This window comes from Monodon monoceros, unplaced genomic scaffold, assembly GCF_005190385.1.
Source record: "Monodon monoceros isolate NGI ecotype Baffin Bay Population unplaced genomic scaffold, NGI_Narwhal_1 Super_Scaffold_12, whole genome shotgun sequence".
NCBI classification, from domain to species: domain Eukaryota; kingdom Metazoa; phylum Chordata; class Mammalia; order Artiodactyla; family Monodontidae; genus Monodon; species Monodon monoceros.
In genome coordinates, this window is record NW_021703768.1 from 64590107 (window position 1) to 64612733 (window position 22627).

The following is a 22627-nucleotide window of genomic DNA, read 5'->3' on the forward strand; positions in this document are numbered from 1 at the left end:
CATGGCTATTTCAATAAACCAGGTGAGAGATGACTGTAGCAGGGAGACCTGTTAGGTGGCTATTGCAATAGTCTAAGCAAGAGATGATTGTAATGGAAGTAGTGATAAGTGATTGAATTCTGGGTATATTTTTAATGTAGAGCCAATAAGATTTGTTGGTGAGTTTGATGTGGATTTTGCAGAAAAGTCCGAGGATTTTGACCTGAACAACTAGAAGGATGGAGTTGCTATTTATTAAGTGGGGAAGATTGACATAAGAACAGGTTTAGCGGAAAAGATGCAGAGTTTTTATCTTGACCTGTCAAGTCTGAGATGCTGTTAGCCATTCCAGATGTAGAAATCAAGTGAGCAGGATTGGCTATTAGTCTGGATTTCAGGGCTGGAGGTATAAATTTGGGAGTCTACTAGCATATGGATAGTATTGAAAGCTGTTAGTCTGAATGAGATTACCAAGGAAGTAAGCACAAATGAACGAGAGAAGAGGACCAAGGAATGAGCCCTGGGACATGCCAACATTTAGAGGTTAGGAATATGAAGAGCCATCAAACGAGAATGAAGAGGATCAGCTAGGGTTGCAGGATGCAAACCAGGAGATGGGCTGTCCTGGAAGCCAAGGCAAGAGGGAATGAGCAACTGTGTTAAAAAGGTCAAATAAAATAAGAACTGAGAACTGACTGCGGGGTTAACAACTTGGAGCATATTGGTAACTTTAATGGGGGACCAAAGCCTGATTAGGTGATAATAGGGGAATTGGAATTGGAGAGAATTGGTAGAGAGAACTCTTTCAAGGAGGGTTGCTGTAAAGAGGATCAGAGAAACAGGGTAATACCTGGAAGTAAATGTAAAAATATAAAGGTGTGTGTGTGTGTGTGTGTGTGCGTGTGTGTGTGTGTTTAGATGGGATAAAGATGACACCAATAATGAGGGGGGGAATGATGTAGGAAAGAGAGGGCAGAATTGCTGGAGCAGTAAACTTGCATAGGCAGAAGTGGATAGAATGTGGTGAATAAGTCAAGAGATTGGAATTAGGTAGACAGGGAAGGAATAGTACTGGACACATATGCAGGTAGGAAGCAAGGACATCGGGTAACAGTGCTGCTGGAAGGGAAGTGTTAGGGTCAGGGAAGAGAGGAAAAAGTGTAAAATAGTGATCAACGAGCAAAAAACTGAATGGATGGGATGAGGGAAGTGTAATATAACTGCTAGGTAGCGCTAAAAGCCCATATTAGGCTCGTGGTTATGACTTTACAGTGAGTAGCTGTATATTCTTTAGCCACTTTCAGTTGCATGGGTGCAGGTGCAGAGTGGGTGAAGGGTTGGGTTTAACTGGTACTGGTATTGTGCAAGATTACTATGATGAAGTGAGAAAAGAAGGGAGTTGAAGGTGTATGCAAGGAAGGGATTATAACATTGAGCCATGGAATCTAAACTGTTCCAAGAAGGAAATGATGTGAAGGGGTTTTGGTCAGCGATAAGGTGGCAGGATCAATGGATTCAGGTCCTGGTGGTGGGAAGGGGTTTTGGGAGTCAGGTTTCCAAAGGCAATGAACTCAAAGATAAGGAGATGGTCGTAGAATAGTGTGCCTGAAACTGAGATAGGGAAGGGGATGCAGTTATTGACAATGACAAGGTCTAGAGTACGATTAAGGTAGTGTTGACTGAGGTCAATGGAAGACAAGATCCTTAGAGGAAGAAGTTCAAAGACCCGAGAGAGGCTACGTCATTGGAATGTTGTTTGTGTGCATATTATAGTCACCAAAAACTATGACAAGAGTAGTGTTGGTGAAAGGACTGACAGTGATCGGGGAGCTAAGAGCTCAAGGAGTTAAAAGAGTGGCTGGGGGTCTGTAGAAGACTGGAAAATGGAAGGATGATGGGCAGTAGTCTGATAGCATAAGATTAAAATCTAAGCTTTTCTGTTGTGAGGTTTCCCCACGTTGGGCGGCAGTGGCTCCACTCAAGTGTGTGAGATGTCCTAAGAGAATAAGGGATAGCTCTTAATCCTCAGGCTATACAGGTAGCATTTTGATGATACTTCAGTCTCCTAAGTATGCAGTTTTAACATTTCTAATGGCAATGGACAGAATTGTGAATGTACTCTGAAAGCGATGCCATCAAAGCCTGTACCACATTGGTCTTAGGCTGCCTCTAGGGATGTTTCCACTGGATTTCCTATCTGCAATGTGGAAGGCCAGGTCTGTCATATTGTTTAAACTCTGAATCAAGATACTGTGCCTCGGGCTTCCCTGGTGGCGCAGTGGTTGAGAGTCTGCCTGCCGATGTAGAGGACATGGGTTCATGCCCCGGTCCGGGAAGATTCCACATGCCGCGGAGCGGCTGGGCCCGCGAGCCATGGCTGCTGAGCCTGCGCGTCCGGAGCCCGTGCTCCGCAACGGGAGAGGCCACAACAGTGAGAGGCCTGCGTACCAATAAAAAAAAAAAAAAAAAAGATACTGTGCCTCTTTTTGGAAAGCTATAAGCTCTTCTTACAGATTAGCAATTATTTACTATACTTGGTCCCAGATGGAGATTTGAAGAGTTATATTTTTAGAGGTGAGGCTTATCAGATGTTTGTTGTCATTTCTGTTGTTTAACTACATTCTCTTTCCTTGCCTCTGAAGTCAAAGCCCTAGGCAGATCAATTATTTTGAATTTCAACACAGAGTTTATACTTAAAAAATGTAATGCCTTCCATGTCTTACCAAGTGCATCTATGGGTGGAACTGAATTTACATCTAGAACCCTATCTGCAAGGGAGCCTGGGAAATGTAGTTTCACCTCTCTATCCTCTCCACCTAGAAGGGGGATGGAATGGAGGTTGAAAGACTAATCTACAGTATCTACCAAACTAGATTTGGTTGAAATCATTAAACAACAAACACTGCTTAGTTAAAATTTCTATCTAAGAAAAACAAATCACAGTCTTCAAGCAGTGTCTATTGTGTTTCATGGACCATTTGGAAATAGTAGGGACTTCCCATTGGTTTCTTGTAGTGGAATTGGACTTACAACAAACCAGAGTATTTCACTGACATGAATAATCCTGTATTTGATTGTGCTGATGTGGTAGTTTAGAAAAGCCTTCAAAGGCTCATTCCAGTAGGAATGAGGAGAAAGCAAATGTTCTCCTTTCTTCTAGTGAGGAGAAAGCAAATGTTACTTTGGTAACTACCCTTCCTGAACCTTTTAGAAATTTGGATCTCTAATTTATGTGTATGTATCTCTTCAGTTTAGTATATCTGTATAGGCTCCATCCTTTTTAGAAGATTCCTCTACATTTCTGTCATGGGTGTCTTAGGAGTCATAATGGTAGAGGTCTGTCAAGTCTTTTCCCCTCTCTCCTGTCAAAACTCATTTTAGTTAAGGAGAGCTTTCCCCGAGTTAGCATCTAGAATTAAATCTGAAGAGAGAAGGATCATAACTAATTTTCTGATTATCTGTTGAAGAAGGGCTACATCCTAACAGTAGAAAGCTGTTTTTATTATAAATCGATAAAGAGGGTTATATGACAGTGATTGGTGCTTACCATCTTTCAAAATTTGAGGCTTAGCTCAGAATTTTCTTTGAGGTTTTCAGGTTGTCTGAAAGATAAATTGCTTTGTGGGAGCTGGTATAATCTATGTCATTATTGGGTGTATAGTTTGGAGGCCCTCAGAGACATGAATATCATGTGTTTATTAAGGATTTAAGGCCTCAATGGACTTCTTTAACAAAATGGACTCTTTGCAGTGACTAAATTATATTTTCATTTTTTATAGTGAAACAATCATGTTTCTTCATGAAATCTTTCATCAAGGACTGAAGGCAAGGATAGCCAATTGGCCTACTTTAATTTTAGGTAAGTCCATGCTTTAGAGAGAGAAGATTTTCTCTTAATAATGGCTACAGTTAGAGTAAAATAGCTTCAATGTTATTCGCCCTAAGCTGTCTGAATTTCTGTAATGATCTGTGAGCTTCCTCAGGCACTGGGACTCTGGCTCATTGCCCTTTTGATCCTTTCCCCTGGCCCGTCATGGTTCTTTGGGGGCTAGAGTTGGTCTCTACTGTGGGGTGTGTTCTACCAGGTCAGTCATTCAGGCAGCTGGACTGGGGCCATGTAGTGTGACACCTGGTGCCAGGAGCTGCTCTCTGCCATCCCTGCAGAGTGAACAGTTTCTCCCTGTACCTTGGATAATTTACAGAGCATCAAGAGAAACTGCCATGTTTACTTCTTCTTTCCAGCTGATCTGTTTGATATTTTGCTCCCCATGCTGAACATTTATCAAGAATTTGTGCGTAATCACCAGTACAGCCTCCAAGTGCTCGCCAATTGTAAGCAAAACAGAGATTTTGACAAACTCTTAAAACAGTACGAAGCTAACCCTGCCTGTGAGGGGAGGATGCTGGAGACGTTCTTGACCTATCCAATGTTTCAGGTAAGTCACCTGGGATGCATTTTGTAAGTCGTTGGTTCCAGCTCGATATGACTGATACCCAGTGTGACCAGCATGATATGTGCAAGTATTCCCTGTGGGGGGTTACAGCACATATCCATCATCTGCCATCTTGAGCTTGACCCTGAGATAAACAAATTTATGCCACACATACTCTCTCTAGTCTGTCTCGTGTATGTAAGAAAATCAGGAATTTTTGAGACAAACAAGGAATGATTTTTTTGAAAAACGGCACAAATTTCTCTTTATAGAAAGATTCCTCACAGACCTCTTCCATGGAGTCTCCTCCTCCAGCGTGTTTAAAAATATTATTAGGTTTACAGAAATAGGATGCTGTGCAAATGTTCCAGTGCGTGCTGGTTGCATAAAAGGTTCCAGGAGAGTGGAAGGACTGCTGGGAAGGTGCTTGTTTTCCTGCCCTGTTGTGACTGCTGCTGAGTCTTCCTTGGCTGGAGCTCTGCAGAGCAAAAGGAGGACCTTCCCTGTCACAGAGACTGTGGAGACAAAGGAGCCAGAGGCACTGGCCAGGCCTGGGGACTCTTGGCCCCTAGTCAGGTTGCTGCAGTGAGGCTGGGGCTTGTCCTGACCTTCACTTTTTAGGATTAGAGCAACCCAAAGGATCAAGTACACTTGCATTCTTTCCTATATCTAAGACTTTACCGCTCTTTAGTGAGAACTGCAGAGGCCAAGATGTGAATCGAATCTCCTGTCCTTTTAAAAAGTGTTGATTCTGTTCTTTCGGAAAAGCATTGAGCGTTCCCATTGTGGAATTTGTGGGGCTTCTGGCCAGGCTTCCAAACTGTCATGTGGCAAAATGATTCTCCTAATCATGTGTGTTACGGTTCCTGTGGAGAGCTTTGTCCCCTGGAACCAGCCTCTCTGACCCCAGCTGATCATTTTGTAGCCTCAGAGAGAAATGATATCCTGGTTCATAATTGTTTGTCTTAAAGTTTGTCACTCCTGACTGAAATCCTGGAAGTCACCATAGAAGTTTAGTGAGATTTTTTCAAAACCAAAAGGATGCATTTGTAACAAACTAAGTAGAGTGAAACTTTATACAGTTAATGTGGTTTTTTTTTTTTTCTCCTGTGGAACTGGTTTAACTCTTTGACTCTCTGAACAAATATTTCACCAGAAAAACTATAAAGAAAAAAATTGCTTTTTAAAAACCTTATACAAATTTATAATTTAAGATTTTATTTACAATGAAACAAATTTTATGTAGTTCAATGTTCTAAGATTCTATTTGAATCTGTGGCAGTTACCTCTAGATTATGATTAAATACCCTAACTTGTATCTGCCTAGCAACCCCCAGCTTAGATGAACATACAAAGGTAGGATTGTGGAAGAGGTTCACATTCAGAGAGGTTCCCACCTCCCTTTCTGAAGGCCCAGTAATGTCTTTTCCAGTACTGTTTATTCCCCTTGGTGTGAGTCTCTCAATGGTTTAAAATGGCAGAACTGTCCTTGCATTTTAGGTGAGGTATCCAAACACAGTTGAATGTAGGGCCTTGCAAAGGCCTTTGGATTTCTTAAAAATGCTGAGATATTCTTCTACCAACCTTCCTTCCTCCCCCTGGAGTTTAAGCCCAATAAAAACAACTTGGCATTTTGACTGATGCCAGGGAATTCCCGTAATGTCAGAAAAGGACCATTGGACTGAGAATGTTTAGGAGACCTGCATGTCTTGCCCACCCTTCATTCGTAGCATTGGGAAACATAATTGAACCAATCTGAATCTCTGTGTCTTAATCTTGAAATCGGGGCAGCTGAGCTCTAATTCTCTCCCAGAGCTCTAGCTCTCTGGGGGAGTAGACAGGTTCTGGAATTTTGGGCTGGGCAACTTGTGGTGTTGCCAGGAGCTTTCTAATAGCCTAGGATCCCACCCTCCAAGACTGTGGTGGCCCCAAATCCTAGAATTTAGCTGAAGGGTCAGATGTTGAGGTTCTCCGGTTTCTTTAAGACCAGGGTAACCAAAAGATGCTAGGCGAAGCCTCAGACTTAAAGAATTTAGCCAGAATTGGTCCAACTGCAAGAAATGTGCAAATTGAAAGAGTGCTGAGTTGTGCTCTTATTTATTTACTTCCCCATAACTATTTCACTTCTCTATAGCTATTTTGAACAGACCAAGAGGGTTAAACATTGGAGTTGCTGCCTGAGGGCCTTATTCTCCTTGGTGTCTCTCCTTCCTGCCTTCTCCCTAGGAGTGACCACACGGAACACTTGGGGGAAAACTGCCTTTTTTAGAAACTTGAAGGTTGTTTTTACTAGGTTCATTCTATCCTTCTTGTTCCCTTTTGGTCCTTTCACTAAGGAGTCCTGAAGGTGTTTGCTCCCTCAGATGGTCCAGCTATATCTACTTCCCTCGGCGTACATCATATTAGCGGTGGTACTTCTGCACATCTGCCTTGCTCCAGTGTAGGCTGGATACCTTGGGATGAGGCTGGGATGTGATGCTTTTTTCCTGTAGAACAAGAATGGAAGAGGTGACCTTAGCTCATACTGCCAAGGGGCCACTGCCCAGAACTTTTCTTAAGTCTGCATATGGAGGCAAAGTTTGGTATGGGGGCAGAGGGAGAAAGAGAGGTACTGTAACTGGAAACTTTTAGCCTGTATATATTTATTTATTTACTTTAACATCTTTATTGGAGTATAATTGCTTTACAATGGTGTGTTAGTTTCTGCTTTATAAAAAAGTGATTCAGCTATACGTATACATATATCCCCATATCTCCTCCCTCTTGCGTCTCCCTCCCTCCCACCCTCTCTATCCCACCCCTCTAGGTGGTCACAAAGCACCGAGCTGATCCCCCTGTGCTATGCAGCTGCTTCCCACTAGCTATCTATTTTACATTTTGTAGTGTATATATGTCCATGCCACTCTCTCACTTTGTCCCAGCTTACCCTTCCCCCTTCCCATGTCTTCAAGTCCATTGTCTAGTAGGTCTGCATCTTTATTCCCGTCTTGCCCCCCTAGGTTCTTCATGACCTTTTTTTTTAGATTCCATATATATGTGTTAGCATACGGTATTTGTTTCTCTCTTTCTGACTTACTTCACTCTGTATGACAGACTCTAGGTCCATCCACCTCACTACAAATAACTCAATTTTGTTTCTTTTTGTGGCTGAGTAATATTCCATTGTATATATGTGCTACATCTCCTTTATGCATTCATCTGTCGATGGACACTTAGGTTGCTTCCATGTCCTGGCTATTGTAAATAGAGCTGCAATGAACATTGTGGTACATGACTCTTTTTGAATTATGGTTTTCTCAGGGTATATGCCCAGTAGTGGGATTGCTGGGTCATATGGTAGCCTGTGTATATTTAGAAAAGTGTTATATTCTACCTCTTCCTGGGCCCTTTGTTGAGAAGGTCAGTTGTTGCTGTCAATGAATTGTGCTGAACTATGGAAACATGGAGGAATTAGAGTGAATTTATCCTTAATTGATGATGCAGTGAATGTATCCTCATTTGAACTATCAGACAAGTAAGTTCATGTTACTAATAAGTTTGTTGTAGACAATAGTGTAGTCATTAACATAATTTTTATTTAGCAAAAACAGTGGCTTGGCTGGTACTGTTTAAATTGGCTTCAGCTGCTCATATATCCATAGGTCAGTAGATGTTGAAATCTGCTTTTGACAAAGATAGCACTGTTAGAGGTCTTCCAGAAAGTAACCACTTCCTGCTCTAGTCACCTGTTTACTGTAACTGGACAGCAAGCTAATTAGTGTCTATAAAGTACAAGTATTATTTCATAATTGCAAGGAGAATTATGATTCACCTAGACAATGCTATGATCCTTGGTTTCAGGGGGACATATTTATCATCAGTTCTTGAATATACAGATGAGCTCTTTGGTGAGCTGTCCATTTCTCCCTGCAGAAGTCCTTTGCCTACTCTTTGGTAATTTCAGGTTTTTTTTGTTTCTTCACCAGAAAGTGAGGTGGGCCAGTTACTTTCAAATCCATCCACTTGAAGCTTAGCCAAGGAGCTCTCTAAAATAGATTTAATTAATGGGGGAGGATCATGAAGCTATTGACTAAACTTAGTTTTGTGGGTTTTCAGTGCATTATAAGTAGTCAGGCTGTCCCACTCCTGCACTCTTCGTTATGAAAAATTGAGTTCATTAGCTATTGATTGCCTTGATTTTCTTGTAGAACTAACTTAGAGGCAAACTTTTATCAATCATGGCATTGTGCAAAAGGAATATTTGAAAGCATACTTATCCCAGGAGCCTTCACCAAATGGAATGTCCCAACCAGCTGTTTTAGTGAGAAGTTTATGGGATAGAGAGCCAGAAAGCCTCCTCCCATGTGCTTCTGAGGGAGGGGTCTCCTGTGCCTCATGCTCCTATAACTGAGGAGTCTGCACTTCCAAAACCTGGATGACATTCCCTAGGACATGATCCCAGAGTATGAGCTGCAGATCAACGTCTGTGCTTATGGCACTACCCTCTGTGCCAGTGCATAAATCTGGGCACTCAGTAAATACTAGCAAATAACCCAACGATGGCCACCACCTGCAAGAGAGCAGGGCCTTGGGAAGCTGTTTTACCTTCGTCATTCTTAGAGGTCCTGTTAAGTGCTGAGTAAGAACCCAGTCCCTGCAGAAGAGACCCACTGGGCTAGTGCACTGGTCAGAGCCAGGCTCATGGCTGGCCCTGCCATTTACTATGAGGCCACATTGGGCAAGTTATGGAACCTCTTCATGCCTTGTTTCCTTATCCATAAAATGGGGAAATAATCCTTATGTTTTGCTGGATGATTGTGTGCACATGCAACCTCAAGCTCCCAATCTGACCCACTGTGGGCAGCATTATGGTAGCTGCTGTTCATGCAGGTTTTTATTAAAATTAACACACTGCCCCTGTTTTCTAAAAATTTTTAGCTTAGAAGCCAGTAAAAAATATGTTGAGTTAAACCAACATATATAAATTGAGTTAAATCTCCACTGTGGTCTGTTAAACCCTTCACAGGGTTGGTGGTGTTTCTGCCTTTAAGAGAATTCAGATAGTCTGTTCATACACAAAAGTACAAACAAATAATCTAATTAAACAATGCTTTTTACTGCTACAGGGATGAGTTAAGGTGAAACAGGATCAGAATGTAATAAGGGTGAACATATCTTTTACCAAGTTTTAATTCTTAAAGAGAACATTGCAGTAGGATTGTCAATTTAAAAAAAAATCATAAACAGCCAAATAAATCTAAAGTACAGACTCAGGTGACTTGCTGATAACTATATCTGTTTCTCTATGAACCAGTTTTCAAAAATTATGATTAAGAAATGTATGATTAGTTAGATAGCCTCATCCACCAGGGGGCAGACAGCAGAAGCAAGAAGAACTATAATTCTGCAGCCTGTGGAACGGAAACCACATTCACAGAAAGATAGGCAAAATTAAAAGGCAGAGGACTATGTACCACATGAAGAAACAAGGTAACACCCCAGAAAAACAACTAAATGAAGTGGAGATAGGCAACCATCCAGAAAAAGAATTCAGAATAATGATAGTGAAGATGATCCAAGACGTCGGAAAAAGAATGGAGGCAAAGATCGAGAAGAGGCAAGAAATGTTTAACAAAGACCTAGAAGAATTAAACAACAAACAAACAGAGATGAACAGCACAATAACTGAAATAAAAAATACACTAGAAGGAATCAATAGCAGAATAACTGAGGCAGAAGAATGGATAAGTGACCTGGAAGACAGAAAGTTGGAATTCACTGCCACAGAACAGCATAAAGAATAAAGGAATGAAAAGAAACGAAGACAGCCTAAGAGATCTCTGGGACAACATTAAACACACCAACATTCCCATTATAGGGGTCCCAGAAGAAAAAGAGAGAGAGAAAGTATCCGAGAAAATATTTGAAGATATTATAGTCAAAAACTTCCCTAACATGGGAAAGGAAATAGCCACCCAAGTCCAAGAAGCGCAGAGAGTCCCAGGCAGGATAAACCCAAGAAAAAACACACCGAGACACATAGCAATGAAATTGACAAAAATTAAAGACAAAGAAAAATTATTAAAAGTAACAAGGGAAAAACAACAAATAACATACAAGGGAACTCTCATAAGGTTAACAGCTTTCTCAGCAGAAACTCTACAAGCCAGGAGGGAGTGGTATGATATATTTAAAGTGATGAAAGGGAAGAACCTACAACCAAGATTACTCTACCCTGCAACAATCTCATTCAAATTTGATGGAGAAAGTAAAACCTTTACAGACAAGCAAAAGCTAAGAGAATTCAGCACTATGAAACCAGCTCAAAAACAAATGCTAAAGGAACTTCTCTAAGTGGGAAACACAAGAGAAGAAAAGGACCTACAAAAACAAATCCAAAACAGTTAAGAAAATGGTAATAGAAACATACATATCTATAATCACCTTAAATGTGAATGTATTAAATGCTCCAACCAAAGGACACAGACTTGCTGAATGGATACAAAAAGAAGACCCATATATATGCTGTCTACAAGAGACCCATTTCACACCTAGGGGCACATACAGACTGAAAGTGAGGGGATGGAAAAAGATATTCCATGCAAATGGAAATCAAAAGAAAGCTGGAGTATCAGATAAAAGCTGGAGTATCATATCAGATAAAATAGACTTTAAAATAAAGAATGTTACAAGAGACAAGGAAGGACACCACATAATGATCAAGGGATCAATCCAAGAAGAAGATATAACAATTATAAATATATATAGGTGCACCCAGCACATATGTATTGAGGTGCTCCTATGTTGGGTGCACCCAACATAGGAGCACCTCAATACATAAGGCAAATGCTAACAGCTATAAAAGTGGAAATCAACAGTAACACAGTAATAGTGGGGGATTTTAACACCTCACTTACACCAATGGACAGATCATCCAGACAGAAAATTAATAAGGAAACACAAGCTTTAAATGACACAATAGACCAAATAGATTAAATTGATATTTATAGGACAGTCCATCCAGAAACAGCAGATTACACTTTCTTCTCAAGTGCACATGGAACATTCTCCAGGAGAGATCACATCTTGGGTCACAAATCAGGCCTTGATAAATTTAAGAAAATTGAAATCATATCAAGCATCTTTTCTGACAACAGTGCTATGAGATTAGAAATAAATTACATAAAAAATACAAACACATGGAGGCTAAACAGTACATTACTAAATAACCAAGAGATTGCTGAAGAAATCAAAGAGGAAATCAAAAAATACCTAGAGACAAGTAACAATGAAAACACGATGATCCAAAACCTATGGGATGCAGCAAAAGCAGTTCTAAGAGAGAAGTTTATAGCAATACAATCCTCCCTCAAGAAACAAGAAAAATTTCAAATAAACAATCTAACCTTACACCTAAAGGAACTAGAGAAAGAAAAACAAACAAAACCCAAAGTTAGTAGAAGGAAAGAAATCATAAAGATCAGAGCAGAAATAAATGAAATGGAAACAAAGAGAACAATAGCAAAGATCAATAAAACTAAAAGCTGGTTCTTTGAGAAGATAAACAAAATTGATAAACATTTAGCCAGACTCATCAAGAAAAAGAGGGAGAGAACTCAAATCAATAAAATTAGAAATGAAAAAGGAGAAGTTACAATGGACACTGCAGAAATACAAAGCATCATAAGAGACTACTATCAGCAACTCTATGCCAATAAAATGGACAACCTGGAAGAAATGGACAAATTCTTAGAAAGGTATAACCTTCCAAGACTGAACCAGGAAGAAACAGAAAATATGAACAGACCAGTCACGAGTAATGAAAGTGAAACTATGATTAAAGATCTTCCAGCAGGGGACTTCCCTGGTGGCGCAGTGGTTAAGAATCCGCCTGCCAGTGGAGGGGACATGGGTTCGAGCCCTGGTCCGGGAAGATCCCACATGCTGTGGAACAATTAAGCCTGTGCACCACAACTACTGAGCCTGCACTCTAGAGCCTGCATGCCACAACTACTAAAGCCTGCATGCCTAGAGCCCATTCTCTGCAACAAGAGAAGCCACCACAATGAGAAGCCCACACACTGCAACGAAGAGTAGCCCCCACTTGCTGCAACTAGAGAAAGACTGCGCACAGCAACAAAGACCCAACACAGCCAAAAATAAATAAATAAAATAATAAATTTATAATAAAAAAAGACACATGTACCCCAATGTTCATTACAGCACTACTTATAATAGCCAGGTCATGGAAGCAGCCTAAATGCCCATCGACAGATGAATGGATAAAGAAGTTGTGGTACATATATACGATGGAATATTACTCAGCCCTAAAAAGAACAAAATTGGGTCATTTGTAGAGACATGGATGGATCTAGAGACTGTCATACCGAGTGAAGTAAGTCAGAAAGAGCAAAACAAATATCATATATTAGCGCCTACATGTGGAATCTAGAAACAGCAGATGAACCAGTTTTCAAGGCAGAAATAGAGATGCAGATGAAGAGAACAAATGTATGGACACCAAGGGGGGAAGTGGGGTGGTGGGGTGGTAGGATGAGCTGGGAGATTGGGATTGACATGTATACACTAATATGTATAAAATAGATAACTAATGAGAACCTGCTGTATACAAAATAAAATTAAATTAAAAGAAGAAATGTATGATTATATTAAAAATCTGAGGAAATAATCATTTCTTTATAATATAAAACTTTATTATCTTCATGTGTTCTTGGTGAAGTTTTTGTGTGTGTTTGATGTTGAAGCATAGTTCATTTTAAATGTATTTCTTAAAAAAACATATTTGTGAAACAGTCAAAACTGTAAGAGTAGAGATGAGCTCTTCAGAAGTGGTGATGGCAAGTAGAGAAGATCTAGTGTTACCCATCCTGACCTTTGCTCATGCTGGCCTCTGTTTGCTTTTAGATTCCCAGGTATATCATCACACTTCATGAACTCCTAGCCCATACTCCCCATGAGCATGTGGAGAGGAAAAGTCTGGAGTTTGCTAAATCCAAACTAGAAGAACTGTCCAGGTATGTGGAGAATTTATAATAAAGGTTTGATATGGCAAAGTAGCACATTAGTCTTTTTTTTTTTTTTTTTTTTTTTTGCGGTACGCGGGCCTCTCACTGCTGTGGCCTCTCCGTTTGCGGAGCACAGGCTCCGGACGCGCAGGCTCAGCGGCCATGGCTCACGGGCCCAGCCGCTCCGCGGCACGTGGGATCTTCCCGGACCGGGGCACGAACCCGTGTCCCCTGCATCGGCAGGCGGACTCCCAACCACTGCGCCACCAGGGAAGCCCAACACATTAGTCTTTTGTGGAAACTGAATGTATATGTCCAGGGAACAAGAAGCAAGACACAATCCAGCTTCTCAGATTCTGCTGAACATTAAATGCTAGCTCCTGAGATGGTGCTGAATCAGCATGCACATTAATTTTAACCAAGAAAAAAAAATCTTTGAAAATGGTTTTATAGCATGTAAATTTATATAATTGAAATTAGGCATATTTTGGTTTAAGTTTGAAAATGTTCACATTTCTTTCATCATAATGGGAGAATGGTTGTTAGTTGCAGTTTTGCACCCGTATTTGGTAGGAAGTCGGAGAATGTATATTTTGGATTTATCAGTGACTTTTCAGTGTTTTGGCATCTGTGTTCCTTTAGCTTATATGGGATAAATGATATAAAGTTCTCTAATTTACTCCACCTCTAAGAAATGGCATCCTAATTTCAATGGATGGAGCTGTTCGTAAAATAAAATATTGCTTTCCTGTTGCCTTTACAAGCAGCATTCTCAGGATACTCACTTATCCTTAAGAATCATGATGTACATCTGCTTTGCCTTGAGTCATGACTTGATGAAGGCTAGAAGTCCCGCATGACTTACCCTACAGCCCCAGTTAAACTGATACAAGTTCAAACCCTAGCTTCCCAGATGGAGCTCCTTTGCTTATCTGCTGGGGCAATAGAAAATCTCTTACCGTGATCCTGTATTGTGTTTGACAGGGTCATGCATGATGAAGTGAGTGACACTGAAAACATAAGGAAGAACCTCGCCATAGAAAGAATGATCGTAGAGGGCTGTGATATTTTGCTGGACACTAGCCAAACTTTCATCCGCCAAGGTAAGTCCTTGTTCAGCAGACCCACCATCTAAGTGGCCTCTGCACCTGTCACATTATCACTGGCAGATCCAGGAAAGCAGTTTGGAGCAGACTTGATTTAGCTGTTTGATTGATGCTGTTCATGCAGGATGTCCCCATGGCCTTGACCGAGGCTGTGGTTGAGGCCCACCTTTGTGCTGTTTCTTTTCAGGGGCCATGAAAAACAGCAACACAATAATAGTAAAGCACGAGTGGGACAGTAAATTACATTCTGACTGGACTCTCCTCCTCAGTGGACCGGACATTCTCTACAGCTCCAGGGAGGACAGATTGCTCTGGCCGATTGGAGTGGCAGTGCCAGGTGGTGACGACATCCAGGCAAAGGCCCAAGAGAAACTTGCATTACTCAGAGCCCTTTCACATAGCAGTGGGGACAATATCCGAAGTGAAAACAGCTGTCTCTTGTTCCCATTTTTCATCAGCACTTCTGGATCGGCCCCACATGATATGATTTGATTCAATTGGTAACTCCAGTTGCCAGATGAAATGTCTCACTATCAACTTGCCCTGCCATATTTCGATCATGGCGAAGGTATCATGTTTGAGGGGTGTGCTTTGGGGGCATCACCCAGTAAATTGAGCTTTTGAAGAGTTGAAGATATTTGTACTGGAAACTGTAGAGAAGCAACAACCTAACAGTCCATATTCCTCCATGGCTTTCATTACAGAGTGCAGGATGTAAACCACACTCCAAGTTCTTTTTAAGTGCTCAGGTGTTCTGGGGGCAGGGGAGCATGCCCCACAAAATCGATTTGTGGCAATATATTGCACACAATCATAATTTTGAACTTGGTGAGGAGTGGCATATAAATTTGGAACTAGAATTAACCTTTAGTGTGGTTTCTGTTTATAACATGCCAATATTATTTGAAGCTATTTGCATTTCTAGTGCGTACCAAAATGTGCTGCTTAAAATCTTTTTTTACCTCATCAAACAAGGCATTATTTGTGCTACACACGTTAATTTTTGCACAGAACACTTAAAAAATTTACCACATGCTGTTCTATTTTTCCATATTTATTTACAAGGAGAGAAATCACACATACGTTAAAGTTTGGAAGTATATTTCGGGATATGATACCTTTCTCATTTTTGGCTTTAAGTATTAATTTTTCTTTAAGTAATAGTGGACTCTAATGCTGACAACATCAGGCCTTCCTAACTCCCCCTCTATTCCTCCGTACAGACCGTGTCCCCATATTGGCTTCCTGCCTTCCTGGCACTTGTCTGCTTCTGTGCCTTTACATGTGCTGGCCCTAGCCTGGACACCAGGAATGCCCTTATCCACCTTTCTTGTGCCTATGGAAGGTCTGCCTGTCCTACTAGGCTCAGGTCAGACACCTCTAAAGAGCCTTTTAAATTTCCTTCTCATCTTCCCCTCCTCTTCCCTCCAGTTAGAATGAATTTACCGTCCTCATCATTTCTGAGCCCCTTTGCTCCTGGTGCATGTATTTCATCCACTTGCTTGCATGCCTGTCTCTCCCAGTAATTGTAACTCTGAAGGGCAGTTTTTATGAATTCTCTCTTGCCTAGTACAATGCTTTCCATTATAGATACCTGGAAAATGAACAATGGATTAAATTGAATTGCTTGTTGAAAACTGCAGTTTTGAATGTCAGCTGTCTTGTTTTGTATTCTTCTTGTAATTGGAGTTACTGAAAAATACTTACTAAAGGACTTGAGCTGTATACTATGTGAAAATGGTAACAAAAGTTTTTATAACTAGTATTCAATTTCTGAAAGGACTTTGGACTGAAAAGTATTATTACACATAAACATTTAACATATTTCTACAAACTTAGTTGAAAACTGCTAGAAGGTCGAATCCAATGAAAAAATCATATGTTTTTTCATTGCACCTGGAGGAAAAACAGTCATGAGCCACCTCTCCCTTTGATTCATGTCCAGATGTTATTTATTGCTTGTTCTGTACTACATGTTTGAGGTGCTTCTATCAGCTATTAATATATCTGATGTTATTGCTGTATTGATGTTGATATAATGATTTGCCTTTCAGCAGTATTTTTCCGTGTTGTTTGGTTTGGTTAGTCTGTTTGGGAATTATTCAATAAAGGTGGTTTTAAAAAATCAAACCTTAATCTGAAAGTAGAAAGTAATCCAATTACAGACAATTTGGAAAGTTTGCATTATTTTGCTTTGGTTGCTCCTATTATTACTTTTACTAAATACCTTTAATAGGCTTTAAAACTCGTTGAAGTGGGTTTTTTAAAAAGTTTTTTAACTTTGAGAGATTCTATTTTCTATGAAATGGACTATAGTTTATCTCTAATTGTATACTAATATTTGCATTGTTTACTTTTAGGGTTGATATACGGTCTGTTTTTCAATGCGTGAGTGCGTGTGCAAATGCTTATGTACAGATATGTGTGTGGTTTCAATCTCAAATGATTTTTTATTCTGACTAGAAAAAATAAGGTCATCTGAAAGGCCTCCTCCGAATAGGTGTGATAGCCAACCTTGAATGTCAATCTGTAGGAATTTAGTGGTTGAAAAAACAAGTTTTATTGTAAATTGATTCCAATTACTAGATGGTTGATGAGTACGATGCAAAGGACTATATCATAGCAGTGGTCTGACACTGTCATTTATTTTCCAAAATCTTTTTCAAAGTTTCTTGAGCAAAAGTGTCTGCGGCAATAATAGGTAGACATATAGCCACGTCATGGAGGTCAAATCCTGTCTCCTCCACTTCCTTGCTATGTGATATTGGGCAATTTACTTAACCTCTCTTTGCCTCAGTTTCCTCCCTTTAAGTTGGGGTTAATAGTAGTAGCTGTCTTTTAGGGTTGTTGTGAAGATTAAATGTTCATAAATGCATCTAGGCTAGTGTCTGTGAGATTATGACATAAACCTTAAAAACCAAGATCTAAGTTTTGGAATGGGTGTCTATTTTCAGTAACATGAAATATATATGAATATTTATTAGAAGATAAAGGCACTTTAAGTTGACATTTTGTGCAAAATCCATTATACTTAGTCATTGTTGTCTGGTGGAAATGTGAATCAGGAAAATTAAATAAAGGTGACCGAATTTAGAGCTAAATGCATTGAGAATGAGACATGAACCTCTGTTGTACTTTAATCATTCCCAGACTCAAAATCATGTACTTTCAGTGTACCAGTGTCTTTTGAAATTGTAACGTGGGATCTAGAAATAGTTATACCGTCTCAAACGCCTAATCCAATAACCTGAAAATTGCTGTTCATTCTTTTACACTACTGAGTGGAATTAAGATTAAGGGCATTAGCCAATGTTGAATGCCATGCTATGGGAATTTAGTGATTGAAAAACAGAGGTGTTTTGGTAAGTTGACCCCAATTATTAGATAGACTGATGATGATGGTGATGCAAAATATCGTATCACACCAATGGTCTGCTACTGAGGAATTACTGATTCAAGACTATGGGTTCTCTAATTTGTATTAACTAGAAAGGAATCCTCAGGTCTCATAGTTGTGTTGAAACATCATGTCAAACATAAGATAAAATGTGAAAAAAAGATCCACTTAACTTATTTTTCAACAAGCTTATTTTATAAACCAGTGTTGAAATAGCTCACTTTTAATTCAGATGTATAGACTTCTGTACATACCTCATGCACACAGTCTCCTATTTGGATATGAGATAAGCAGTTACAGATTAAGCATATTAGTGTATAGTTGCCAAGGAAACATTGGTTATTTTTTACCTCAAAGTTAAAATTCACGGTAATGATTAATATATGAGTTAACAGTGTACTCTATAATTTCTGATTTACAAAATCATTAAATGCTAGAAGCATTTACCAGTGAACACATTATTATCCAGTTTTCATAGCCTTGATTATATCCCTTCTGAAAATGACTCTCAAACCCGCTAGTCCACCTGTCTATGCTGCAGTCTTCCGCTCTGCCCTAACCTGTCTGCCTGGATGACTCACGACCGCCCATGGCAAAGCTAGAACTTACTGTCTTTTCCCATCCATTCCCTTTCTGACTTTCAGTTGTTATGCTGCTGAATCCACTGCCATCTCCTGGCAGGGATGACCTAGGTCCTCTGAAAGATCTGTGGCTTCGGTTTCACCCATGGGTCTAATGAATACAATCCTTCTGCTGCTGTTACTTGCCCATCTACTCCTCTAAGCGTTCTGCCATCTGCCTTTTTCATTGCTCCGTTATTCTTCATATTTAATTACATGCTGCCTGTGCTCTCTGCCAGTTTGCTCCCACCTACCTCTCCTCCTTCTTGCCCATTCCTTTCACTGGAACCAAGCCTTCTCCCGCCCTCATTCCCCAGTCCCACACCCTCCCCCAGGACTGCCTCAGCAATTCTGCCTTTGTCAAGCAGCCCCACCTAAACACTCATCTGAATAGATGGAATTCAGGGAATCCATAGAAACTTGGGTTCTTTACCCCCAGCACATCTTTAGATCTCTGTAAAAGTAGATGCTGTTTGGAATATTCATATGTTAGTGTAAACATTTTGTGACCCACAATCATAGTTTTACTATTCTAAAACAAGCAACAACAACAACAAAATCGGGAAACACAGGAAATGTATGAAGAGGAAAATAAAGTTGCCTGCAATCTTATCTCTTAGTGATGACCACTGTTAATATTTAAGTGATAAATAGTCATTTAATTGTTCTTATGAGGCTGAAAGGAGCCTTTGTCAGGCTGCATTTGGGGTAGGTGGTGGATTAAACAAATAGTAGAAATATTACTGGCTCAGGGCATTTCAGAAGTCAGAGGCAAGGTATTTGCTAGCATCTTTTGTAGTACTTTTTGGTTTGATATTTAACTTAGATTAGAATTTTCTCTTGCGGGGAGCGGGCAGTCATTATTAGGGTGAAACTATATAAAGTCTATGCATAGCTTCTCACATTGAATGGAAGACAGTTTTGCTCACAGGAATGTTCTGGGTATAGAATTTATGTGGTTTCTTTTCCATTTAGATTCCACAAAAATTTTTTATCACATATCATTTAAATGTAACCTGAAATGACTGCCCTTTAAAAATAGTCCTTAACTAAATTGCATTGAATTGTATAATTTGTGTATTTTTATAATGTACATTTATTGTACATTCTATCTTTAAAATGCAAAGTAAACTGTATTAATGCTATTTATCTACCTTCAGTGCTCCAGGAAAATTAAATTTGATTTGCTTTTTATTATGTTATTTTATTACTCTAATTATATAATATGTACCTTATTCTTATGTAAATAAATTGATTGAGATCAGATTATGAAGGACAGATGGCAGAAGTGCCTCATTCTTTGAATTCAATTTGGCTTTCTTTTAAACTTATTTTCCAGCTTATAGATAATCAAGTCTAAAGTGTTTTACAAAAATAGTAGGAATTAGTGCAACCCTTAAAATGTAATGCATTGTTTCTTCTGCTCAGAGTGCAGGGGATTTACTTGTTCCAATGGTGCATCAAATAAATCCTTGGTATCTTGGGAAACAGGCCCTAGTGTTTTTACATCAGGAACAGCTCTCACTTGACAGAATTTTAATTACTGTGTGTTCTTCACTTTTGTGATCACCAGGTTCTCTTATTCAAGTACCTTCCGTTGAGAGGGGGAAACTTAGTAAAGTTCGCCTGGGTTCATTGTCTTTGAAAAAGGAAGGAGAAAGACAATGCTTCTTGTTTACAAAACACTTTTTAATTTGTACAAGAAGTTCAGGAGGAAAGCTGCATCTGCTCAAGGTACTGGTTTTATATGACTATTCCATTTATGTTCCATGCACTTAAGAGGCATTGAGGTTAACTTAATTATGACTTTCCTATGCCTGCTATCATAAAATAGATTGTCAGATTTCATGGTGAGGTAATATACAGTTACCAATCCTGACACTTACTTTGTTGTCAGTTGGATCCAAAGTAATAGAAATTTAAGTGTGCACTGCCATAGAGAAGAGCAATTAAAATCATAACCTGGACAAAATTACTAGTTGGTGACTACTGAGCTACAAAAATCTTGTCAAATTACTGCAGTGTACTGATTATATAATATTTACTAAATGCTCCTTTATCTTGCTCAGTACCAGGAGTGAGCAAACTATGGCCCGCAGCTTGTTGCGTGTTTTTGATAGTGAAGTTTTATTGGAACACAGCCATACTCATTTCCTTACATATTGTCCCTGGCTGTTTTCATGCTTTTTTAGAACAGCAGATCTGAGCAGTTGCGATAGAGATCACATGGCTTGCAAAGCCTAAAAGGTTTACTAGCTGTCTCTTAACAGAAGTCTGCCTATCTGTACCTTCTGTTATTAGTGCCTGAAAATATTATCCAACATCACAACCAAGGCTTCCTACTGCTTAAATCACTTCCTGGTTGGAGAGTTCTGCCCTTTGCTGAGCTGCATTCACTCTACAGGGCCCCTAAGGTGCCATATAGTCTCCCATAGACTGACTTGCTAAATTTTATAAACATCGGGAGTGAGAGTCGGATGTGGGGAAGAACCATGAAGTTCAATGAATTCAATTACTTTTACACATCTAAGTTTAATTTTGAACTCTATGAAAAATTATTTATGAAGTACAATTGCTATTTTCTTTTGTGGCAGTTTGAATGTAAGGTTTGCAAATCACAGGTTCCCAACCTGTGAAAGACTCTTAGCCTCTTAATGAAAAATTGGTCTGTTTCCAGACAGGTGGAGTTCTCTCTCTAATAGAATGTACATTGGTTGAGGAGCCCGATACAAGCGATGATGACCGTAAGTCACATACTATCACTTAGAATTATATTAGAATTAAATAGTCCTATGGTTTTTATTCATTCATAGGTAAGAAGAGCTGCTTAAGGAAGCAGGAAAGATGTTAAGAATAAACTCCCTGAATTCATTTATATATGAAAAATTCTGTTGAGCCATTTAACCTGTGACCTGGTTAAACCGTCTTTGGGAATTCACATTTTACTGAATTTGTCTCTTGATAGTGACTTTGCAGTGGCAGAAAAGAAAGAGATTGAATTAGTGTGTTGGAATTCCGTAAATTATGGAAATTAAAAAAAAAATAAAAACATGAAATGAGAAGGAAAGCAGGATCCTAGTCCTGAGTAACCTACTGATCTCAGTTTCTTCATCTGCTTATGAGCTTAACAAAGCCTTCCCCAGGCCCAAGAAGCACCATATTGCTGAAATGAGATTCTGGACTTAAATGCACATTGATTGTATTACTAGAACCATGTGAAAGCAACTATCACTCATATTTTTGTGTTCACATCTAATTGTTTGGTTTACATGTGTTGAAGCCAAAGGTTCTGGGCAAGTGTTTGGACACCTGGATTTTAAAATAGTGGTGGAGCCTCCTGACGCTGCCCCTTTCACTGTGGTCTTGTTAGCACCTTCACGCCAGGAGAAAGCTGCCTGGACAAGTGACATCAGTCAGGTAAGCAAGTGGCTTTGGCCCTAAGTTGGGTTTTGTTTTTGTTTTAAATTTTACAACATAAACTTTTGGGAAGGAGTTTTAGAGTCAATTTATTTTTATTAGAAAATTATATCTGGTTGCTGTGGTCACTACCAGTACCACTATATGTCTTCATGTATTAAATCATTTGTGGTGGTTGTTTGTTTAAAATTTACTTGAAATGTAGTTATTGCATTTTGTGTCCTGGACACTTTTTTACAAGCTGATAATGTAGTCACTTGTGTTGGACAGTGTTAAAATTGCCCTGTGAGTAATAAATTCTCCAGTGACCTCACTAGATTTTTTTTTTTTTTCTTATTTGTTACTGAGGTAGGAAAATGGTGAGAGATTCAGAAAAGGCTAACAAGGACTATGGAATCAAATCAAAGAAGAGATACTGTCTGTAGTATGAAGCCTGCAAATGAGCTCCTGTATTTTATATAGAAAAAATTAGGGAACAGATTTGCTTACCTTTCCTTGATCAGCAATGCCCAGTTAGGGAATTGCTTCACTTATTCAGCATTTGAAAGAATGTCAAAACTAGTGATGATTGGACTTGGGCATTCTTCAATCCAATTAACCAATCTAGGTGAAAAGGGAAGCTGTGTAAGGAATTAACCAATCTAGGTGAAAAGGGAAGCTGTGTAAGGAA

The 22627-nt window shown here is 39.5% G+C and overlaps 1 protein-coding gene across 1 annotated transcript in view; it reads left to right on the forward strand.

The window, feature by feature from the left end:
• Positions 1 to 22627, forward strand: part of RASGRF2 (Ras protein specific guanine nucleotide releasing factor 2) — a 228939-nt gene that overhangs the window by 85406 nt on the left and 120906 nt on the right. The window contains exons 6-12 of the mRNA XM_029218778.1: positions 3759 to 3838; positions 4222 to 4415; positions 13317 to 13426; positions 14402 to 14520; positions 20114 to 20274; positions 21218 to 21284; positions 21821 to 21957. Coding sequence (XP_029074611.1) covers positions 3759 to 3838; positions 4222 to 4415; positions 13317 to 13426; positions 14402 to 14520; positions 20114 to 20274; positions 21218 to 21284; positions 21821 to 21957 — 868 coding nt within the window. The remainder of the gene's footprint in view (positions 1 to 3758; positions 3839 to 4221; positions 4416 to 13316; positions 13427 to 14401; positions 14521 to 20113; positions 20275 to 21217; positions 21285 to 21820; positions 21958 to 22627) is intronic.